At 42.9% G+C, this 21,501-nt stretch overlaps 1 protein-coding gene across 1 annotated transcript in view; it reads right to left on the minus strand.

Annotated features, from left to right (window-relative positions):
- The window catches only part of PCGF3 (polycomb group ring finger 3), a 159,181-nt gene that overhangs the window by 63,631 nt on the left and 74,049 nt on the right, over nucleotides 1–21,501 (minus strand). Inside the window, exon 2 of the mRNA XM_073591902.1 lies at nucleotides 216–333. Within this exon, the coding sequence (XP_073448003.1) occupies nucleotides 216–324 (109 nt within the window). The 5' untranslated portion in view covers nucleotides 325–333. The remainder of the gene's footprint in view (nucleotides 1–215; nucleotides 334–21,501) is intronic.

Consider the following 21,501-nt stretch of genomic DNA (forward strand, 5'->3'; position numbering starts at 1 on the left):
AAAATTAACCACCCTTGCTGTGCTCTACAGCCCTTACAGTGTATGCATACTTGTATTAAATAGGTGTATAAAGTCTGCATAAATGTCAGGAAAAAAGAGAAAAACAAACCATTTTCTTAGTAAATTGCTGTTCACTGCCTATGGGTCTCTTTTCACTAAAATTTCAGAGCACATCATTACCAACTCAAATAGATTTGTAAAAAAACAATACTTACAGGTATGCAAGCACTCTGTCACAGTAGTGGCATCGATAAGGTAACCATTGCACAAGCGACATGTGATGTGAGCATTGATATCCCAGAGTTTTATCTTTCTGGTCAGCATCTTTGGTGTCTGGAATAAAAGAGAAAAATGGCAGTTAAAGAGATAACAAAATGAATCAAATGTCAATATAAGCAACACTGAGGTATTAGTGATACAACACCAAGCAATTCAGATTATGCAATTTTTTTAATAGAATACTAAAAAGCACTGCATGAAACAGTAGGTTTGGGTGAAATGGTAACTTTAAAAGGATAAGGTCACCTTTAGTAACATGTTACACCTATATTTAGGGTGTAACATGTTACTAACTGAGCAGGTACAGGCCGACAGCTACACTGACATTCTGCAGGAGCCTGAGATTGCACCTGTGATCTGCTGATCGCAGATGCAATGCTTTACAGGCTCCTAAAAAACAAAAAATTAAATGCACATTTTTTTTCCTGCAAAAAAATGTGCATTTTTTTTAAAGGTAAACTTATCCTTTAAAATGTAAGTATGTGTAGAAACAAAAGCACACTAGGCTGCCCTAGGCTTAAAAGAAGCTTCTTAACATCCTCCACAGCCTGTAATGGCTCCGTCCTGAGCTAATATGGGCACAGAACAGATGTTGGGACCAGCACCCCCCTAGTGCCATAGGAGGGTACACTGTCCTGTTCTTTTTAGGCCACATATATTGTTATTTTGTATTGATATATATGGTATGTTCGGTTAGTCCAGTGTATTAACCCCCAGGTTTTCCCTCTTTTCCCTATGCACCTGATGAAATGGAGTCAAACATGATGAGCAATACTACTACACTTGCAACTGTAAAAGCTGCAAACAATATGTATGAAAAAGCTAGTATTTATCCACATGACCAGGCATCGGATAATGTTAAAGGTGTCACATATATGTTTGAATATTTCAGTTATGCTATCATTTTAACATATTTCTTTTTTTTTTTTTTTTTTTTTTTTTTTTTTTTATAATTTACGTTTTGCACCAATTAATAAAATATGTATATTTGTTAAAGATCTTGTTAAAGTGGCAAGCCAAAAGCTTATTTCTAGTTTTGGATAAAGTGGGGATAATTGGAACCCTGGTAGGGTTTTCTTTGCTATCTGGGGCTCTGTTAAAGACATTTACCTTCTCTTCTTGCCCTGCTGACAATGGTTTTGTCAGACAGGAAGTCAAGGAAACTCTGGAACAGCAAAATATAAAAAAATAAATAAATAAAAAAAAATAAAAATTAAATTTTCTGCATTTCTGTTTGAGAGTCCTTCTCACTTAATATTTGCCAACACATTGTTAGGACGACAGAAATTGAGGGGAAATCGCTCCAACAGATCTTCTGATGGCAGTAACTGGCAGGGGTTCTAACCTTTCTTCACTCTACACAAATCTAAGAAACGTTTAAGCTGGACACTTAAAGGTCTCATTTACAAACTTAAAGCAAACCCTGCACTGAACTCCCTTCCCAAAAAATCTTGATGTAAAATAATGATGGCAACTGACACTTCTAGGAGTGATGGAACACTTATGGTCCCCCAAAGCTATCACAGGTGTCCCCCGATAACCTGCTCTTCGCTATTCTATCTGGGGGGGGGGGGGGGGTCTCTGAAGGGAAAAAAAAAACCCACAAATTTTCAGCTTTTTAGGAACCTCGATTCAAAAAATATTTTATTAGTGACAGGGTCACTTTAAAGCACACCAACCATAAAAGATTAATATGATGGCTGCCATTACGGACCTCCTGGAAAGTCTAGTTCCCTGGCTGATCCTGGCTACATTCTGAGCCACGAAAATGTAGATGAAATTGGATGCCCTGATCTTTATACATGTTCTGAGAAACCAACACAAGGTGTTAAGGCCAAATGGATCTACACTGCTGACAGTTAAGTAGCATTTTCAAAATTAGATCAGCAATGGCAACCTTAATATCGCTCTCAAATATAATTCACTTTCATTTATTTACAATCCAACATATGCGATAAGTAATCTAAAAAATATTTAAGCGCAAAGATATGATGGGCTTAATCAATGGCTAAATGTAGAGTAGCCATAATCCATTTCAGACTACAGGAAAAAAACTGTGCTTCTAAGCCTCATTGCAAATAGCTGTTCTACACTTTTCTAACCACTAGAGGGTAGCAAAATCAAAAGTTAGAAAATCTTTTTTTTTTTCCAAAGGACTGAGTCAACGTGTGAACCAATATGCACATTACTATGAGGTTCTTTGCATGAAAGCATATATCTCAGAATGGCATCATACTAAACAACATCTTATAAACAGCACCCTTAAAGGTTCAGAAATGTAAAATGTAGGCATGTTGTCAATGCAACAAATGTAAACAAGCAGTTAGATATGGCCGTGAAATCTGTAAATGAGGAACATTTTGGACATTCAACTAGGATTAAAAGACTGTTGTATTTGTCTGATAAGTCAAGTACACTCAAAGCTAACTGAATTTCGGCTACCCAGTAGTTGGGTCAAGCTGTCTAATATGCAAGAGCAGTGGTAAAGTAGACTGAAATTAAATTCCAGCCAAAACTATATGTCTCTAGTTAAAGTGGTTATAAAGGCTAGTTTTTGCCTAACATAATAACCATGTTATACTTAGCTGCCTCTGTGGTATTGCTTCCTCTTCTAGGGTCCCCCCGCCGCTGCTCTCCAATCCTCCTCTTCTGCGAGTGCCCCATAGCAAGCTGGCTGTTATAGGGGCACTCGTGCAGGCATGCTCCCGAACCAGGCTGTGTGCATCCAAAGACACACAGCATGGCTTGGTCCTCCCCCTGATACCACCAGAGCATTTGGAACATTCGTTGCAACAGCTCTCAAATTTGTATCCCCCCCTCCCTCACTTTCTTTCTTTCTTGGGACAGGTAAAGAGAGTGAATCTTTATGACAGAAATAAACAAACATTCACTCTACTCCCCCAAAATAAATAGGATAGAATTTATTTTAAAACCCTTCCACCACCAAAAATCATTCAATCCTAGATGCCTAGACTGAAGGATCAGTATGTGTTGGTTAACTTGACAATAATGCTATGATAAATTTGCCTTCTTAAATAACGTTTACATTGTTTTTAAGGACATAGAAGGCTTTTATTTAGCACACCGTTTCAATAATTTTTCTGCTCGTGTTTCTAAAATAAGTTGACAAATAATCAAAGTTGATTTTAAAAAAATGCATTTTGGTTCATTTATACAGAAGTGGTCAGCCATAATTTAGGCTTTAACCACCTTGTGTCTGGAGCAAGTCTAAGATTTTACAAGTTATCAGCTTAGCGTTAAACCATGAATTGCAGCCCTAGAATTATTGCTCTCACTCCAAGTTTTTTAACCATATCGCAAATGTGTAGCACAACTTCTGTTTACATACACATGTGGGACCTATGAGCACATAGAGTTTTAGCATTTACACTTTTTTGAATAAATGTTCCCCTTATTTTAATCTATTGCTATCACAAGAGGGCTATTAGACTGTCAAAGTTTACACTGCCCTGTACTGCAGCTGATCACGCGCGAAACAGGCTTGATTAGGTGCTTCCATGGGGAAGAAAAGCTAAAAAAAACCCCAGAAATGACCAAATCCTTGTTACTGGCTTTATTAGTTGCAGGGGAGACCGGGGAATTGATATTCCTTTATCACCTCTGTATTTAACTACTGGTTTAGAGCGGTCCCGGGCTCCCCAGAGGAAAGATAAGGTGGGGAGTTTGGCTTTTTCTTTACACAACTGTAAAAAGGATCAGGCGGCTATAATGCGATTCCCAGATCACTTTTACTGAACAGCCGTTTACCGACTGTAAAAAACAATAGGCTAATGGCTGCAGCCTCTGAGTGGATGTCATATGGTGCCCCCAAGGGCGTGCAGCGCGGCGATCCATGGTGCGGTGTGTCGCTCCGACACACCACATCACCGATCACAGTTAAGAGCCTATGACATAGGCTCTTTACCATATGATCAGCTGTGTCCAATCACTGACAGCTTGTGAGGAGAGGAGAGCCAATAAGTGGCTTTTGTCAGTGGGGACATCTGCACTGATAATCAGTGCAATGGATCATCAGTGCAGCCCCATCTGTGATGTTCACCAGTGTCCATAAGTGATGCCTGTCAGCGCCCATCATTGCTGCCTATAAGTGCCCACAAGTGGTGCCTATTAGTGCCCATAAGTGCCGCCTATCAGTGCACATCAGTGAAGGAGAAATTACTTATTTACAAAATGTTATAACAGAGACTGAGAAAAACCTTTTTTTTTTTTGGTCTTTTTCGTTTGTTCAGCAAAAAGTAAATAACCCAGTGGTAAATACCACCAAAAGAAAGCTCTATCTGTCCAAAAAAATTATAAAAATTTTGTTTGGCTACAGCATTGCATGACCGCACAATTGTCATTCAAAATGCGACAGCGCGGAAAGTGGAAAATTGGCCTGGGCAGGAAAGCGGTGAAAGTGCCCAGTATTGAAGTGGCTAAAGTAAAAATCCCCCTTGCAGGGGAGTTGCAATGCCCGCACTGCAAGGGTTAATTATTTACTTAGGTCTAGGCAGGGACAGAACAACAAGTTTTACTTACCAGATCTACTGTTCCTCCAAGAGACAACACTCCCCTATGCTGCAGAGTCCAAGGGTTTCAGGACAGTGATAGGCACCTTTTAAAGCAAACCTCATGTAATCACCATGACTGACAGTCATAGTAAAAAAAGCTTTGTTAGGAATTCAACAATCTTTAAACTAATGTTTTTAAGTCGGCTAAATCTGTATTGCATTTTGCATATATGTCTTTTCATACAGTAGTTGGAACCCTAGATTCCTTACCACATGTACTGTATACCAAGCTAATTTTAACTGTTTTGTTGAAAAAATTGTTAATAGTGTTTACTAGCTCAAGGTCATATTGCTCATATATTTTTATATCCTCCATTTAAAATGTATCCTGTGTGAGATACCAAGCATTTTCAAAAGAGAACAGTGCTCATTTCCCTCAGTGATTAGGCTATTAAATTGTATATCAGGGCAAAAGAGAAAAAATAAATAAATAAATAAATAAATAAAAATAAACAGATAGCAGCACTTACAATACATTTTTTAAATAGAAGCACACTTTCCTATGGGTTATCCCTTAACCACCACCATGCAGGGCACTTTTACCCCCTTCTTGCCAAGGCCAATTTTCAGCTTTCAACCCTGTCGCACTTTGAATGACAATTGCAGTCATGCAACACTGTACCCATATGAAATTTTTATCATTTTCCACACAAATAGAGCTTTCTTTTGGTGGTTTTTAATCACCACTGGTTTTTTTATATTTTGCCAAACAAACAGGGAATAAAAAACAAAATTTTGATTCATAAATTGTTTATAAACTATGCAAAATAAGTAATTTTTATTCTGAACTGATGAGGCTGCACCGATAAGCTGCACTAATGGCCACTGATAATCAGTGCCCTGATTATCAATGTTATTGCTATACTCACTGTACCCTGATAAATCAGCTTACCTTTCCTCATACGCGGTGTCTGTGTGAGGAAAGGAGTGCGAATAACCAGCATAACATGTTTACATGTGATCGGCTGTGATTGGACACAGCTGATCACATGGTAAAGGGCTGCTGCGATTGGCCCTTTACGCCGATCTGAGATACTTCCGGATATGTCCCCCAGGGGGCATGCCGAAAGCATGTTCTTGGGAGGACATCCAGGGACGCCCCCACTAAACTGGAGAGCTGTACTGTAGCCGTATATTAGCTATAGCACGGTGTGAACGTGGTTAAAGACACTGCAAGAACATAAAAATATATGTTCTGATCTGCCAGAAATACACTCAGCTCCTCATTTCTTGTTGTAAGTTGACAACACACAGCATTTTTGGACTGAAAGGGGTCAGCCCTGCCCAGTTGCCTTTTGCCAAACTATAGAATCCCTCCCACTGTCCTCATCTCCACAGTATAGGATCTAATTATTCTGTAAATAATTACAAGAAAACAGAAACACAGGAAAAGAAAAAAAAACACAGAAAAAGCGCACTGGGCAGATCTGAAATTGTGACATGATCAACAGTTTATTTTTTACACTTGTAGATAGAACATATCTTTAAACTGTTAACAGCCTAAATCTGAGCTAATAGGTTCAGGGTTTACATACACGATAAATCAAGCCATGCCACCCTATGTTTACATAGTCGGTCAATACTATGGGAGGGTATGACATGGCAGCCTAAGGGCTCTTTCACACGGGGCGGATCAGTGATGATCCGCCCCGTGAACACCCGCTTGCTCAGCGGGGATCGCTCCGCCGATCCCCGCTGAGCAGGAAAATGACAGGGTGTGCAGCGACGAACCTGTCAGAGTGCCGCTCTCCCCTATGGGGGATCGGATGATGACGGACCGTAGAGTCCATCATCACCCGATCCGATCACGGATGGAAAAGTAGGGTTTTCCTCCGTTACACTTTTCGGATCGGAGCGGGTCGGATGTCAGCGGACGTTCATCCGCTGACATCCGCTATTCCATAGGGATTACATGTATGTTCATTTTTCATCCGAAAACGGAAGGATGAAAAACGGACATACGGATCCTCCGTGTGAAAGAGCCCTTAAACAATTTTTCAAGAGAGGACTGGTACCTAGCATAAGAGACAATAAAAAACATATATAGAGGTTTAATTATAGAGAATGTAATTGCTTTACAAGCATCATACTGGAATCTTACATTAACAATGTATATCGCATTTTATACTTCCTCGGTTCTTAATGCAAAACCATTTTGTCACATAATCATCTTACCACTACTAAGGCTTGTTTTACATGGGCGGCTGTTCTGCCACTGTTAGGCGCCTTTCACAGGGACGGCTATTCTGCCGCAGTTAAAAGCATGGTTTTTTTTCTGTGAAATTCAAGACACCAGGTACTGCGATCAGCTGCATTTGTACAGTGCGATTAGCTGCGGTTGCATTTAGCTGCAGTTTGCCATTTCCATAGCAACCCGACAGGGTACCGACTCATATTGAACGGGGATCCGACTTGGATCCAGATCCCGGCCCCCCACCCGATGTGAGTGAGTATGGGGTACATGGATCCCCTACCCATTCACCTGGGGAAAAAAAGTGTCAATAAAAAAAAAAACACTACACAGGTTTTAAAAGAAATTAGGCAGCTCCGGGAGTCTTCTTCCGTTTTCGGGGGTCTTCTGCTGACTTCGGGGGTCTCTCAGGCCTCTTCTCCCTCTCTCCGGTGTCGTCTCCGCGCTCTCTGGTTCTTCTCCGATGCCTTCTTCCTTCTGCCGGGCTCCTCCGCTATCTTCTGCTCTTTTGCCGCTCTTTTGCTAGCGGAGGAGACGTCTTCTTCCCTCTTCTCTTCCAGAGATGTTGACACGATACTCCCTCTCTCTGTAATGCCGTGAGCGAGGTCCGCAACCAATTATATAGGCATGGGGCGTGGCCACCGGGTGATGTCACCCGGTGACTCCGCCCCCTTATGAAGTCACAGTCCCGGTGCATGATGGGACTGTGATGTCATAGGGGGGCGGGGTCACCGGGTGACGGCGGGGTTGAGGGCATGCGGCCTGGTACGATTCAGGAGGGGGGTGCTCGCTCGTCCCCACCCCCTTTCCTGCCCGACCAGGCTGCATGCTCGGATAAGGGTCTGGTATGGATTTGGGGGGGACCCGCACGCCGTTTTTTCGGCGTAGGGGGTGCCCCTAGGAATCCATACCAGACCGAAGGGCCTGGTATGCTCTTGGAGGGGGAACCCATGCCAGATTTTTATTTAAAATTTGGCGTGGAGTTCCCCCTCAAGATTTATACCAAACACAGTACCTGGTATTGGCGGGGATCCAAGTCGGATCCCCATGCTTGTCGCTCATTGGGAAAGGAAAAAACATTTTTCCTTTCCCGATGAGCGAGCCAGCTTGGCGCTGCTATCTGCAGCTGACACAGTGCACTGCAATTACCTGCGGTTATATGCGGATAGCTGCGCTAAATCGCTCCTGGACGCAGTCAATTCTATTTTTTCTATCTGCACAAGGTAATCAAAATGCAGCTAAAACGCAGTGTGTGAATGGGGCCATAGAAAAGCATTGTGTGCGTTTAGCTGCGGTAAAAAACGCAGCTAAAAGCACAATCCTATCCGTCCGTGTGAAAGGGGCCTTATAAGCATGTTTTGTTATTTTGAAATTCCAAGACTCCAGGAACAGCGATCACTTGCAGTTGTACATTGATGTGTTAACATGCAGCTGCATTTAGCTGCGTTGGAACATTCTTGCCATTTCTGATGTGCTTCCTGTTTTTCTTTCCTTGTTGCTGCTGCTATCCGCAGGAGAAATAGTACACTGCGATTACCTGCGGTTATGTGCAGATAGCTGCAATAAATCAGGCCTGGACGCAGTTAAATTTATTTCTTCTAACCGCCCCATGTAACGAAACCGTTGCTAAGTGCAATGTGTGAATGGGGCCATAGAAAAGCATTGTTTGAGTTTATCTGTGGTAGATAGCTTGATCTATCCACAGCTAAAAGGTAAATTCTATCTGCCCGTGTGAAAGGGGCCTTACTAAACCCGGAACCTGCATTTACTATATCTGGTCTCCCACAGTACACAGAACATGGAAATGCAGTTATTTTAGTAAATATAAACTTCCAAAAACCTACTACAAATAAAGGGCTGTCAGGAGCTCTCATTAAGGCCCCTTTCACACTTGTGACTGCAAAGTGGCATGACAAGTCGTACGCCATGATTTCCATCGAGTACCATTCATATCTGTGTGACTTCAAATCGCACCAACTTCAAAAGTAGTCCCTGTACTACTTTTGTCCAACTTTGACACGCGTGGAGGTCCATAAACCTCAAGTTTACACAGGCATTCCCTGAAATTGCATTGAAATTGCGGTAAAATCGTGTCACTTTCAAGTCAAAGCAGTGTCAAAGGGGTATAAGAGAGCTTGGACTATGTCCGCCCCTTCCTGGCAGATTCGCCATTCACAAAAGCTGTACTACAGCTTCAAGGAATGAGACAGGATCTTTGAAAGGAGGGGGTGAAGCTTTCAATCATCTACCCATCCACCATTCAGAAATCCTTCTTCATACTTAGAAGCTATAGTATAGCTTCTTTGAATGATAGACTTGGAAGACTGGGCATAGTAAAGCTCTCTCTAGAGAGCTCCTGACAGATCTTTAGTTGTATTAGAACCAGCCGCTCCAGAAGAATACAGTGGCAGGGGGGGTGGTTGGGGCAAGATGGAAGATTTCTCCATAAAGAAGAGGAATCAGCACAACAGGGATCATACTGTAAGTTATGTCCTTTGTACAGATTTATAGGTTTTTGATTTTACCTAAAAACTTAGCCTTTAACCCCTTCCCGCCCGCCATATAGCAAAATGACAGCCAGAAAGTGGTTCTGTTATCCTGACTGAACGTCATGATGTCTAGCAGGATAAGCTGCAATTGACGATCGTGGTGTGGTGTCTGACACGCCGCATTACCAATCTCGGTAAAGAGCCTCTAATGCATGCTTTTTACCGCGCGATCAGCTGTGTCCAATCACAGCTGATCCCAGTGTAAACAGGAAAAGCCGTGTATCGGCTTTCCTTCTACTCGCACTGACAGGCGCGAGTAGAGGGGAGCCAATTGGCTGCTCTCCTGACGGGGGGGGGGGGGGGGGTCTGCGCTGATAATCAGCACATTGATTATCAGTGCAGACCCATCGAGGATGCCCACTAGAGCCCACCAGGGATGTCAATCACTGCCAATCAGTGGGATGGCACTCTGTGCCCATCAGTGATGCCTACCAGTGCCACCTATCAGTGCTGTTTATCAGTGCTCATCAGTGAAGGAGAAAATTTACTTTTTACTAAAGTTTAATAGAAACAAAGAAAAACTTTGTTTTTCAAGTTTTGGGTATTTTTTTATTTGTAGCGCAAAAAATAAAAACCCCAGTGGAGATCAAATACCACCAAAAGAAATCTCTATTTGTGTGGGGGGGGGGGGGCGGGGGCGGGACCCACATAAAAATTTTGTGGGTACAGCGTCGCATGACCGCGCAATTTTCATTCAAAATGTGATAGTGCTGAAAGCTGAAAATTGGTCTGGGCAGGAGGGGGGGGGAGTGTCCAGTATTGAAGTGGTTAAAACTAAAGAGCAGCAAGCTTAGAACAGAATGCTGTGCATCAAAATTAAATATCACATTTTTTGTACATTGAAAGAACTTATAGGTACATACTGTATCGATCTATCTAGATAGATCAATACAGTAGATGAAAGTGTCTACATTGTGCAATTTTAATGAACTAAAGACTCTCTGCAATCAAATGTGAGAGTTACTCCTTCATAAATGAACTATCACCAGTGAAAAGGACTCTCATATTTGATTGCAAAGGGTTTTTTTTTCCTCTTAAAAGTAACAAACATGTTATACTTACCTGCTCTGGGCAATGGAAGACCCCTCGTGTGTATATTATATATATTTTGTATAAATGTTAACAGTCAATCACAACCCTCAATGCAGACCTTCACCTCAATATAAAGGTGTTTATTTTTTGAGGTGGATTAATGCAGCAGCACACAAAAGGAATTTATTTATATACAGTATATATTTTCACTAAATATGACTGAGTGCCCAGGGGAATTTGCAGTAGTATAGTATATTATATATTTCTGCGTTTTTGGTTGAATTTAGGAGTATCTTTGTATGACTTCTCACTACAGTGCTGTATTGAAGAGTGATATCACTTTTATTGATTTAAACGATAAATTTACCTTTTGAAAAAAAATAAATGCACTTTTTTTGTGTGTAAAAAAAAAAAAAATTAACATTTTATTTTCTAAGGAGCCTGCAGAGTGTTTCCCCCAAATTCAGCAGAGCACAGGTGCAATGTCAGGCTCCTTAAACTCCCAGGATACCCGTTTACTTGTACCACGTATGGGCAGGCAGTTAGTTGAGAACAGGAAGATCAATAGACTACGAGGGCGCTCAACAGAGCCCTCGCAGTTCTTTGAAAACTACAGTAGAACTGCACTGCATCGGTGTAAAAGTATGCATATCTCCTACCTGAGCAATCCCCGTGTAAGCTGCAAATTACTTAAATGTTGCCGCTTACACAGTAAAAGCAGGTCCAGTGCCAAGCAGCTTCCCTTCTTCACACATAAACAGAAAACAAAGAACAGACTACTGTGAATTACACAGTAGTACTTTTTTGCTGTATAACTGCAACAAATTATTTTTGTGTAACAAGAAGTACAAATGCCAGTAGAGCCATGGTCACACTTGGTCAGATTTTCAGCAGCATCTGGCCGGCAAAGGTTTCCGAGCTCAATGTAAATGTTGTGAATCCTTGAAATTTCTACCATTGAGACTGAATTGAACTGTGCGCAGCTGGACAGGGTGGGGTAGGAAAGGGGAGATTTATATGTAATATTTATGGAAGTAAATATAGAATAGGGCCAATGTCTGAGTTAACAATATTTAATTTTTGCTACTTACAAACTGATGATGTAAATGTGGGGAAGTTAAAGTCCCACTTGACATGGTGCAGTGCTGGATCCAATCAGGCTGTATTCAATCCTTTCCACACAGATTTTTCATCAAAAATCAAACGTAAACATGAAAACAGAATTTGTAATGCACATTGCAATGCACTTTAATTTCAATGAAAAACACATGTATTTTAAAATATATAGGTGCAAATCCAGCCCTAGGGCAAATTCACACAAACAAGTCAAAATGAGAGCAGAACATGCTAAGTATACAGTTGACTCTGTAAGGCCCCATTCGCACTTTGGCATGATTCTGCCCGCAATGCCAAATCACAGGGAAATCGCTGCAAAACGGCAACGCACATCTGGGTGCCTTTTATTTTATATGGCACCCCAAATGCAGTGCAATTTTGCAGCAACTGTCACACAATAGAATCGCATGGTATTTGTACCTTTAAAATTTGTGTAAAGCTTGTCGCCAAAAAAAGGAGCAGCAGCTTCTTCTTTTAGGCAACAAACACATATTGGGCAGCCTATTGAAGTGAATGGGCTGCCCTATGTGCGACATGTAGAATCACGTAAAAATTACCCATACAAAATCCCAAGCAGGAACACGTGTTCCCACTACACGAAGTGTGAATGAGGCCTAAAAATTAGTGTCTGATCGGTGTTTATAAACACTGTTTAGAACTATTACTCAGAAATACAAATGCAAAATTGTTCGGTTTTATTTATTCTTCCATTCATTTGCATATGGTTTTATAGTTAAACTGGTAAAATGTATTATATTGCAGCTTACCAATCAGATGTGCTGGCTGCATTAGTTTTCGTTTATTAGGCTTCCCACCTGTTTTCACCTGGGGATCTGGCCTCCAACACTCTTCCCGTTTTAGAGTGCCCATATTCAGAATGAAGGAGCACAGGGGTACAGCAAACAGCAAAAGAGATTCTTTTGGGTGTCATCCCACGATTCTGTTTGCGCGATTTTACCGCGATTGTCACCTGCTGATTTGTGGTAAAATCGCGCCAAGATTGAGTGCCTTTGGAAGTCACAGGGAACGCACAAGCGTTCCATGATTTGCTGCTATTTCGAATCGCAGGCGGACTAGCGGCAATTCTGCCCCCGATTCAGAACACGGAGATGTGAATGGTGCCTGAGGGCTCCTTCACACGGACATGTCCGTGTACGGAGCCCGCTCTGCTCAGCGGGGGATTGCTCCATCGATCCCCGCTGAGCAGGCAGGTGACAGGTCCGTCGCTGCAGACCTGTCAGAGCGCCGCTCTCCCCTATGGGGGATCGGATGACGACGGACCGATCAGATGATGGATGTAAAAGTAGGTTTTTCCTCCGACACACTTTTTCGGATCAGAGCGGGTCGGATGTCAGCGGACATGTCACCGCTGACATCCGACACTCCATAGACCTCCATGGAGTGTCCGTTCAGGTCCGCCTAAAAAACTGACAGGCGAACTTGAACGGATCGGCCGTGTGAAAGAGGCCTAAAGGTTTACATAAACGGCTGATAATTGTAAGCACCCTAGGGCTCGGTTCACACTGCCATGACTTGGGATCCAACTTGTAAGACCCCAAGTCACTTGACATGTAAAAACCCACATTAGTCAATGAGAGCGGTCTTAAAGAGGAAGTAAACCCCAATGGGTTTTACTTCTTTTGTTCCCTGCAAAGTAAAAGCATAATGTACTAGTGTGCACCGCATACTAGCACATTATGTGACACTTACCTGCAAACGAAGCCTGCGATGTCCCCGCTGGAGGCCGCATCCATGTTTGCCCCTCTTCCTTCCGGGGCCGCCGACTCCAGCTCTGTGACTGGCCGGAGTCGCGTGACATCACTTATGCGTGTGGGAGCCGGCAGTCACGGCACACGCTAGTGAAGAAACGGCACGGAGGTGCCCGTTTCTTCACAGTGCATGCGCCGATGACATCATTGGCGCAGTACAAAGTAAATATCTCCTAAACGGTGGACCTTTAGGAGATATTTACTGTACCTATAGGTAAGCTTTATTATAGGCTTACCTATAGGTACCAATTGAAAATAGGAGGTTTACAACCTCTTTAATTAACACTACTGAAGTTGCAGCAACTTTAGAAAAGGTTCCTGTACAACTTCAAGGTGACTACTATCTGACTTGTGCCCATAGACTTTAACCACTTGCCGTGGGCAGGCCGTCATAGGACAACCTCGGATTTGTGGTGGTATATCTGAATGATGCCTGTAGCTACAGGCATCATTCAGATATGGGCATTTTCAGCAGGCGATTCCCTACACAATAAGAATGATCATAGCAGCTGTTCCGCTGCTTGATTGTGCTTACAGGCGGCGGAAGGGGACCGACTCACCGATGCGATTGGTAAATCGGAGAACGGATCCGCCAGCCCCGGATGTTGAGCATAGAGACTTCCGGTGGACCAGATGGTCGCCGGAGTCTCTATGATTGTCGGAGGCCGGGCGCGATGTTATGACGTCACGCCCGGCCTCTGCATGGGAAGCCGAGATCGGTTTTTTTTTAGTTTTTCTTATTTTAGGCTTCCCAGCCTAGAGGTGAGATGTGGGGCCTTATTGACCCCATATCTCACTGTAAAGAGGTCCTGTCATGTCATATTCCTATTTACAAGGGATGTTTACATTTCTTGTAATAGGAATAAAAGTGATCAATTTTTTTTTAAAGTGTCAAAATAAAAATTAAGTAAAATTAACAATGAAAAAAAAAAATTTTTTTTAAAGTGCCCCTGTCCCCGTGTGCTCGCACGCAGAAGTGAACGCATACGGCCACCACCATTGTAGGAGGCACCTGGGGTAGATGGTTTACCTAATGCCACTTAGGGGGCTAAGGAAGGTTTAGTTATCCAGTGAAGTGTCAGAATTGGCCTGGACGCAAAGTGGTTAATGGAAGTCACCTCCAAGTCGGATCTTCATCTATACTGATGCGATATGGATCCGAAATGGCAGGAAGATTATCCAGGCAGTGCATGCCATCTACCTGTATGCTGTTATCACTGCATACCTGCACAAGACAAAGTCGCATCAATGTAGTACTCAAGTCGCATCAAGTCACCAGGAAGTCACCTGGCAAAGTCACATGACTTTCAGCTGCAGCAGTGTTAACAGAGCCTTAGTGGCAAATGGTTTGTCTCAACACTATAACTGCTACATATGCAGCTGGTTCTGTCGAACAATCAACATACTTAATGGCAGGAGCACCAAATGAAATACAAAAGCAAAGAAAGCCTCAGGCCCCTTTCACACTTATACGACTTCAAAGTCGCACGATTTCACGGCCGCTATTTTGCCACGATTTGGGAGCAGTATTACTTTGTACGACTTTGCCACAACTTTGGCATTAACAAATGAAAACATACATGGTGTGAGGCTTGTGCTAACAGCTTGTGCTTACAAAGTTGTACTGAAATCGTGTCTATATTATTCAGGTACGATTTGCATGCTACTTGAGGGTTTAACATTGAGGACTATGGAGTACCACTCACATGGAAGTTGGACCAAAGTAGTGCAGGGACTACTTTGAAGTCGGCACGACTAAGACCCCTTTCACACCGAGGGCGTTTTGCAGGCGCTATAACGTTAAAAATAGCGCCTGCAATCCGCCCTCAAACAGCTGCTCCATTGTTTCCAGTGTGAAAGCCCGAGGGCTTTCACACCGGAGCGCTGCGCTGGCAGGACGTCAGGAAAAGTCCAGCCAGCAGCTTCTTTGGAGCGGTGAAGGAGCGGTGTGTTTACCGCTCCTCCACCGCTGCTCCTTATTGAAATCAATGGGGCAGCGCTGGGATACCGCTGGCAAAACGCCGCTATTGCGGCACCCTGCAGGCGGTTTTAACCCTTTCTCGGCCGCTAGCGGGGGGTAAAAGCACCCCGCTAGCTGCCGAAATGCGCCTCAAATCCGACGGTAAAACGCTGCTAAAAATAGCGGCGTTTTACCGCCGACGCTATAGGCGGCTCAGTGTGAAAGGGGTCTTAAAGTCGTGCCAATATGAATGGTAGTCATTGAAAATCATGGAGAATGACTTGTCATACGATTTTTCAGTACAAAATCGTGGGACAAGTCATGCAAGTGTGAAAGGGGCCTAAAAAAACAAAAAAAAAACAACAAAAGAAACACAATGCTGCAATCACATCTAAGAATTGGTAAGATGCAATAATAAAATGTTTGCTTTTGGGTTTAATACCGCCTTAAAGCGACCCTACCAGTAAAACAAACATTTATTTCCAATCAAAACCCTAACCTAAAATTATGTCAACACAAAAGTAAAAAAAAAATGAAAAATGCATACATCTCTAGCATACATGCACAGTTCCCTATTTTTTCCTAGTTAAAACACACTGTAATTACAGAAAGATCCCTGTTGAGAATTGTTGTATGCGCCGACCTTCCTCTTTGACAGTACAACTCAAATCTGAATTTCAAAGCACATGGTGTCAGCCCTGCCCATTTCATTTCTGATGGATTACAAAGAACACAGCAGTCCCCCTAGCTCTATATCCCCTTTTTGAGCACAGGCAGACAGCAAAGGAAGTTACCAGCTCATAAAAATATATACAGTATCACAAACGTGAGTACACCCCTCACATTCTTGTAAATATTTTATTATATCTTTTCATGTGACAACACTGAAGAAATGACACTTTGCTGCAATGTAAAGTAGTGAGAGTACAGCTTGTATAACAGTGTAAAATTTGCTGTTCCCTCAAAATAACGCAATACACAGCCATTAATCTATAAACCGCTGGCAACAAAAGTGAGTACACCCCTAAGTGAATATGTCCAAATTGGGCCCATTTCCCTCCCCCCAGTGTCATGTGACTCATTAGTGTTACAAGGGCTCAGGTGTGAATGAGGAGCAGGTGTGTAAAATTTGGTGTTATTGCTCTTGCTCTCTCATAATGGTCACTGGAAGTTGAACATGACACCTCATGGCAAAGAACTCTCTGAGGATCTGAAAAAAAGAATTGTTGCTCTACATAAAGATGGCCTAGGCTATAAGAAGATTGCCAAGACCCTGAAACTGAGCTGCAGCACGGTGGGCAAGACCATACAGCTGTTTAACAAGACAGGTTCCACTCAGAACAGGCCTCGCCATGGTTGACCAAAGAAGTTGAGTGCACATGCTCAGCGTCATATCCAGAGGTTGTCTTTGGGAAATAGATGTATGAGTGCTGCCAGCATTGCTGCAGAGGTTGAAGGGGTGGGGGGGTCAAGCCTGTCAGTGCTCAGACCATACTCCTCACACTGCATCAAATTGGTTTGCATTGCTGTTGTCCCAGAAAGAAGCCTCTTCTAAATATGATGTACAAGAAAGACCGCAATTTGCTAAAGACAAGCAGACTAAGGACATGGATTACTGAAAACATGTCCTGTGGTCTGATGAGACCAAGATAAATGTTCAGATGGTGTCGAGTGTGTGTGGCGGCAACCAGGTGAGGAGTACAAAGACAAGTGTGTCTTGCCTACAGTCAAGCATGGTGGTGGGATTTTCATGGTCCGGGGCTGCATTAGTGCTGCTGACACTGGGGAGCTACACGTCATTGAGGGAACCATGAATGCCAACATGTACTGTGCCATCCTGAAGCAGAGCATGATCCCCTCCCTTCGGAGACTGGGCCGCAGGGCAGTATTCCAACATAACGACCCCAAACACACCCCCAAGACAACCACTGCCTTGCTAAAGAAGCTGAGGGTAAAGGTGATGTACTGGTCAAGCATGTCTCCAGACCTAAACCCTATTGAGCATCTGTGGGGCATCCTCAAACGGAAGGTGGAGGAGCGCAAGGTCTCCAACATCCACCAGCTCCGTGATGTCATCATGTAGGAGTGGAAGAGGACTCCAGTGGCAACCTGCGATGCTCTGGTGAACTCCATGCCCAAGAGGGTTAAGGCACTGCTGGAAAATAATGGTGACCACACAAAATATTGACACTTTGGGCCAATTTGGACATTTGTACTCACTTTTGTTTCCAGCGGTTTAGACATTAATGGCTGCGTGTTGAGTTATTTTGAGGGGACAGCAAATTTACACTGTTATACAAGCTGTACACGCACTACTTTACATTGTAGCAAAGTGTCATTACTTCAGTGTTGTCATAGGAAAAGATATGATAAAATATTTACAAAAATGTGAGTGTACTCACTTGTGAGTTTGTGTGTGTGTATTTTTTTTTTTTCCCCCCATATCGAACATATGACGGCAGTCACTTTTGGGTGCAGGGTGACCAAGAACATAATGTACCCTGTATCTACCATATTAGAAACAGTGGCTGATTCATAATGCTGGGACAAATACTGTTAGGAGATGCTGATGTCAATTCCAGCCACCTGTCTCGGTCTGTGTCTGCTATAATGTAAATTAGTCTAGTATGACTTGTCACAGCTTCTAAAAGAGTCTTTTCATCCAGTGTGCTAATTAACCATACAATTGTATTGAGATGTATGATAATGTGTATTGTATAGTCGGTGAGCTAGGAGACATGAAGTCTGCCTAAAAGGTCATGTCTCTGAGTCACCTAGGCTGTCTAAAGGATTGGATGATTAGCTCATGTTGATTAAACTTCTGGTGAGAGATTGTATTTTCAACCTGTAGTATATATTTGTGTGAGATCTCAAAATAAAGATTCATTCCCGCTTGAACCTCAAGACAGAGCCTTGTCTCATACTTGGGGGAGAATTATTTGTATGGGTTCCTTGTTCGGCTGATGGAAGTGTTCGGTAGCTGCCTTTGTGTTTGGGTATGGAATGTCCTAAATGACTTTAACCCCTTTCATACTCGGGGTGTCGTTACAGAACATATATAACAAAACAGTCCCAATGGTATATTAGAGTGGAGTTTCATCCAATTTTACATCTGCTTCAGGTCACAATGCCCATCCGTAGTACACTGGATATTCTCAATTTTTTTTAATTATTATTATAAATACCTTTTATTACTGTAATTTGGCGGTTCTTCTAGTCCTGACCATCTAGGCAATTATGTCATTAGTGGATTCCCTTGGACTCCCAGGATATTGGCATCATCTATCCCAGGAGACTTTGGGAAGTCTAATTGTGTAATCTTGCGGTATTTTACCACCACTGCTATAACCTGTGTGTTGGGCAATGTCACTAGTACGCATGCGCAAGATCAGGAGGTACATGCTGTACTACATCTGGCTTCAGAAGCCCACACCTAAGATGGCCTTCACCAGCATTTCATCAGGGGCAACTAACCATTTGGCGGAGGCTCTTTACCACGTGATCAGCCGTGTCCAATCACGGCTGATCACTATGTCAATAGGAAGAGCTGTTGATCGGCTTTTCCTCACTCGCGTCTGACAGATGCGAGTAGAGGAGAGCCGATCGGCGGCTCTCCTGACAGAGGGGGGTCTGCGCTGATTGTTTAACAGTGCAGCCCCCCCTCGGATGACCGCACTACACCACCAGGGAAGCCGCCAGGACCACCAGGGAGCCGGGCAACATGTGGATGGCCAAGTATGTACCCCATGGCCATCCACATGTCCAATCTGTGTCAATCAGTGCCCACAAATGGGCACTGACTGGCACTATTTTAAATCAGTGATGCCCAGCAATGCCACCCATCAATGTCATCAGTGTCAACAGTGCCACCCATCAGTGCCCATCTGTGCCTGCCTATGAGTGCCCATCAGTGCCGCCTATGAGTGCCCATCAGTGCCACCTCATTGGTGCCTATCAGTGCCCGTCAGTGCAGCCATACCAGTGCCCGTCATTGAAGAATAAAACTTATTTATTTACAAAAAATTTTAACAGAAACAAAGAAAAACTTGTTTTTTTTCAAAATTTTCGGTCTTTTTTTATTTGTTGAGCAAAAAATAAAAAACGTCAGAAGCGATCAAATACCACTAAAAGAAAGCTCTATTTGTGGGAACAAAATGATAAAAAATTTGTTTGGGTACAGTGTTGTATGACCGCGCAATTGTCATTCAAATTGCGACAGCGCTGAAAGCTGAAAATTGGCTTGGGCAGGAAGGTGCCTAAGTGCCTGGTATTGAAGTGGTTAAATAACAAACATGTCATACTTACCTCCTCTGTGCAAGGGTTTTGCACAGAGTGGCCCTGATCCTCCTCTTCTGGGGTCCCTCTGCGGTGCTCCTCGCTCCTCCTCTTCTCGAGTGCTCCGAGGGAGAAACGCTTTCCCTGGGGGCACTCGTGCGGGCGCGCTCCTGTGTCCTGCTGCTGCGTCCATTGACACAGACCGTAGGACCTGGCCCCACCCCCGGCTCCAGCGTCACTGGATTCGATTGACAGCAGCGGGAGCCAATGTGGGAGTGGGAGTCAATCTGTCCAATGAGGACCAGAGACACCAGCTGGAGCTGGTGTGCTTGTCCCTGTCGCTGGAAAGATCCGGTTCAGGTAAGTAAAAGGGGGGCTCTGGGGGGCAGCTGCAGCACAGGGGGGTTTTCACCTTAATGAATAGAATGCATTAAGGTGAAAAACCCTAAGGGTTTACAACCCCTTTAAGGAACACGGGAATGTTTTTATTGCATATTGTAGAATGTAGAATAAAATAATAAAAATGCTGTATATTTCTTATTATCATAACCTACCATCAAAGAACAACTGTTCCCAATACAGCTATACCACATATGTGAATGTTATTTGTTGTTTGCACACGTAATAAGGCCCAGAAATAACAGTACTCATCACGTAAAAACACACTAACAAAAACTGGCAAAAATACTGAATTATTTTTATTTATTTTCTTTTACACCTAAAATACACTGACCCCGACAATGACGTTTGACCCTGATCTAGATATTTTTCTTTTTTTTTTTTCACCGTATATATGCGGCCCCACAGATAAAGATGCACTTCCGCGAGGCTGTATATGTAAGTACACTTGTCGGCAAGGGGTTAAGATTTAGTCTTTTTTGTTTTCATTTGTTTTGTTAAATTTTTTTTGTACATTAAAAAGTTCACACGATCAGAAAAATGTAAAGTTCGCACTAGTTGGCCATAAAAAAAAAAAAAAAAAAAAACTTAGAAGCTAGTCTAACTTTATGTGAAGATATACTGCGACAGGCAGAAGTAAGCTGTATAAATATGCAGATGCATAGGAAGAGTCCCTGGACAGGCATGCAAACTGAATGAAGTCAGGTTGGTGTTGGTCAGAAAGTCTTTGCTCCCATGTGCTGTGGTTGCAGCTTGAAGCCTGACACAAGGGGTGCACTTGTCCAAGCATGTCTAGCCTACACAGACAGGCCATGCGACAAACTGACACGGACATAAGAGATTGAGAAGAGATGACAGGGACCTGTCTGAATAGGCCAGTGTGTCTGAGCCAAGCAGGTAGCAGTCTGAATGCAAGCAGGCAAGAGGTCCAGTTTGGTGACTGAAGGAACTAGTTAAAGTGGTATTGAAGCCCAAAGCATACATTATATTGTAGCCTACCAATTCTTAGATGTGATGGCTGCAATAGTTTCGTTTTTTGTTTTTTTTCACCTGGTGATCTAGCCAGCAAGTCTGTTTTTCAACAGAACAAACTCTTGCAAATGTATCAGTTAAGAGTGTTGAGACAAACCTTTGACAGGGTAAGGTTATCAGTTGGTCAACTAAGCATTACTTAAATTGATAATGCCTGTTTTGTACTATATACAAAAGGAAACAGATTCTTGCAATTTGATTTAGATTATATTGACTTTTCAAGGTTTTTTTTTTATCCCGAACAGTTTGTAAAGTTTGGGTATATTTGTGGTCTGCTACCGTTTAGTGGGCATATCATTGCTTTCAATCTGGTTCAGCGATCTGGTAT

This window comes from Aquarana catesbeiana, linkage group LG01, assembly GCF_042186555.1.
Source record: "Aquarana catesbeiana isolate 2022-GZ linkage group LG01, ASM4218655v1, whole genome shotgun sequence".
Taxonomy (NCBI): Eukaryota; Metazoa; Chordata; class Amphibia; order Anura; family Ranidae; genus Aquarana; species Aquarana catesbeiana.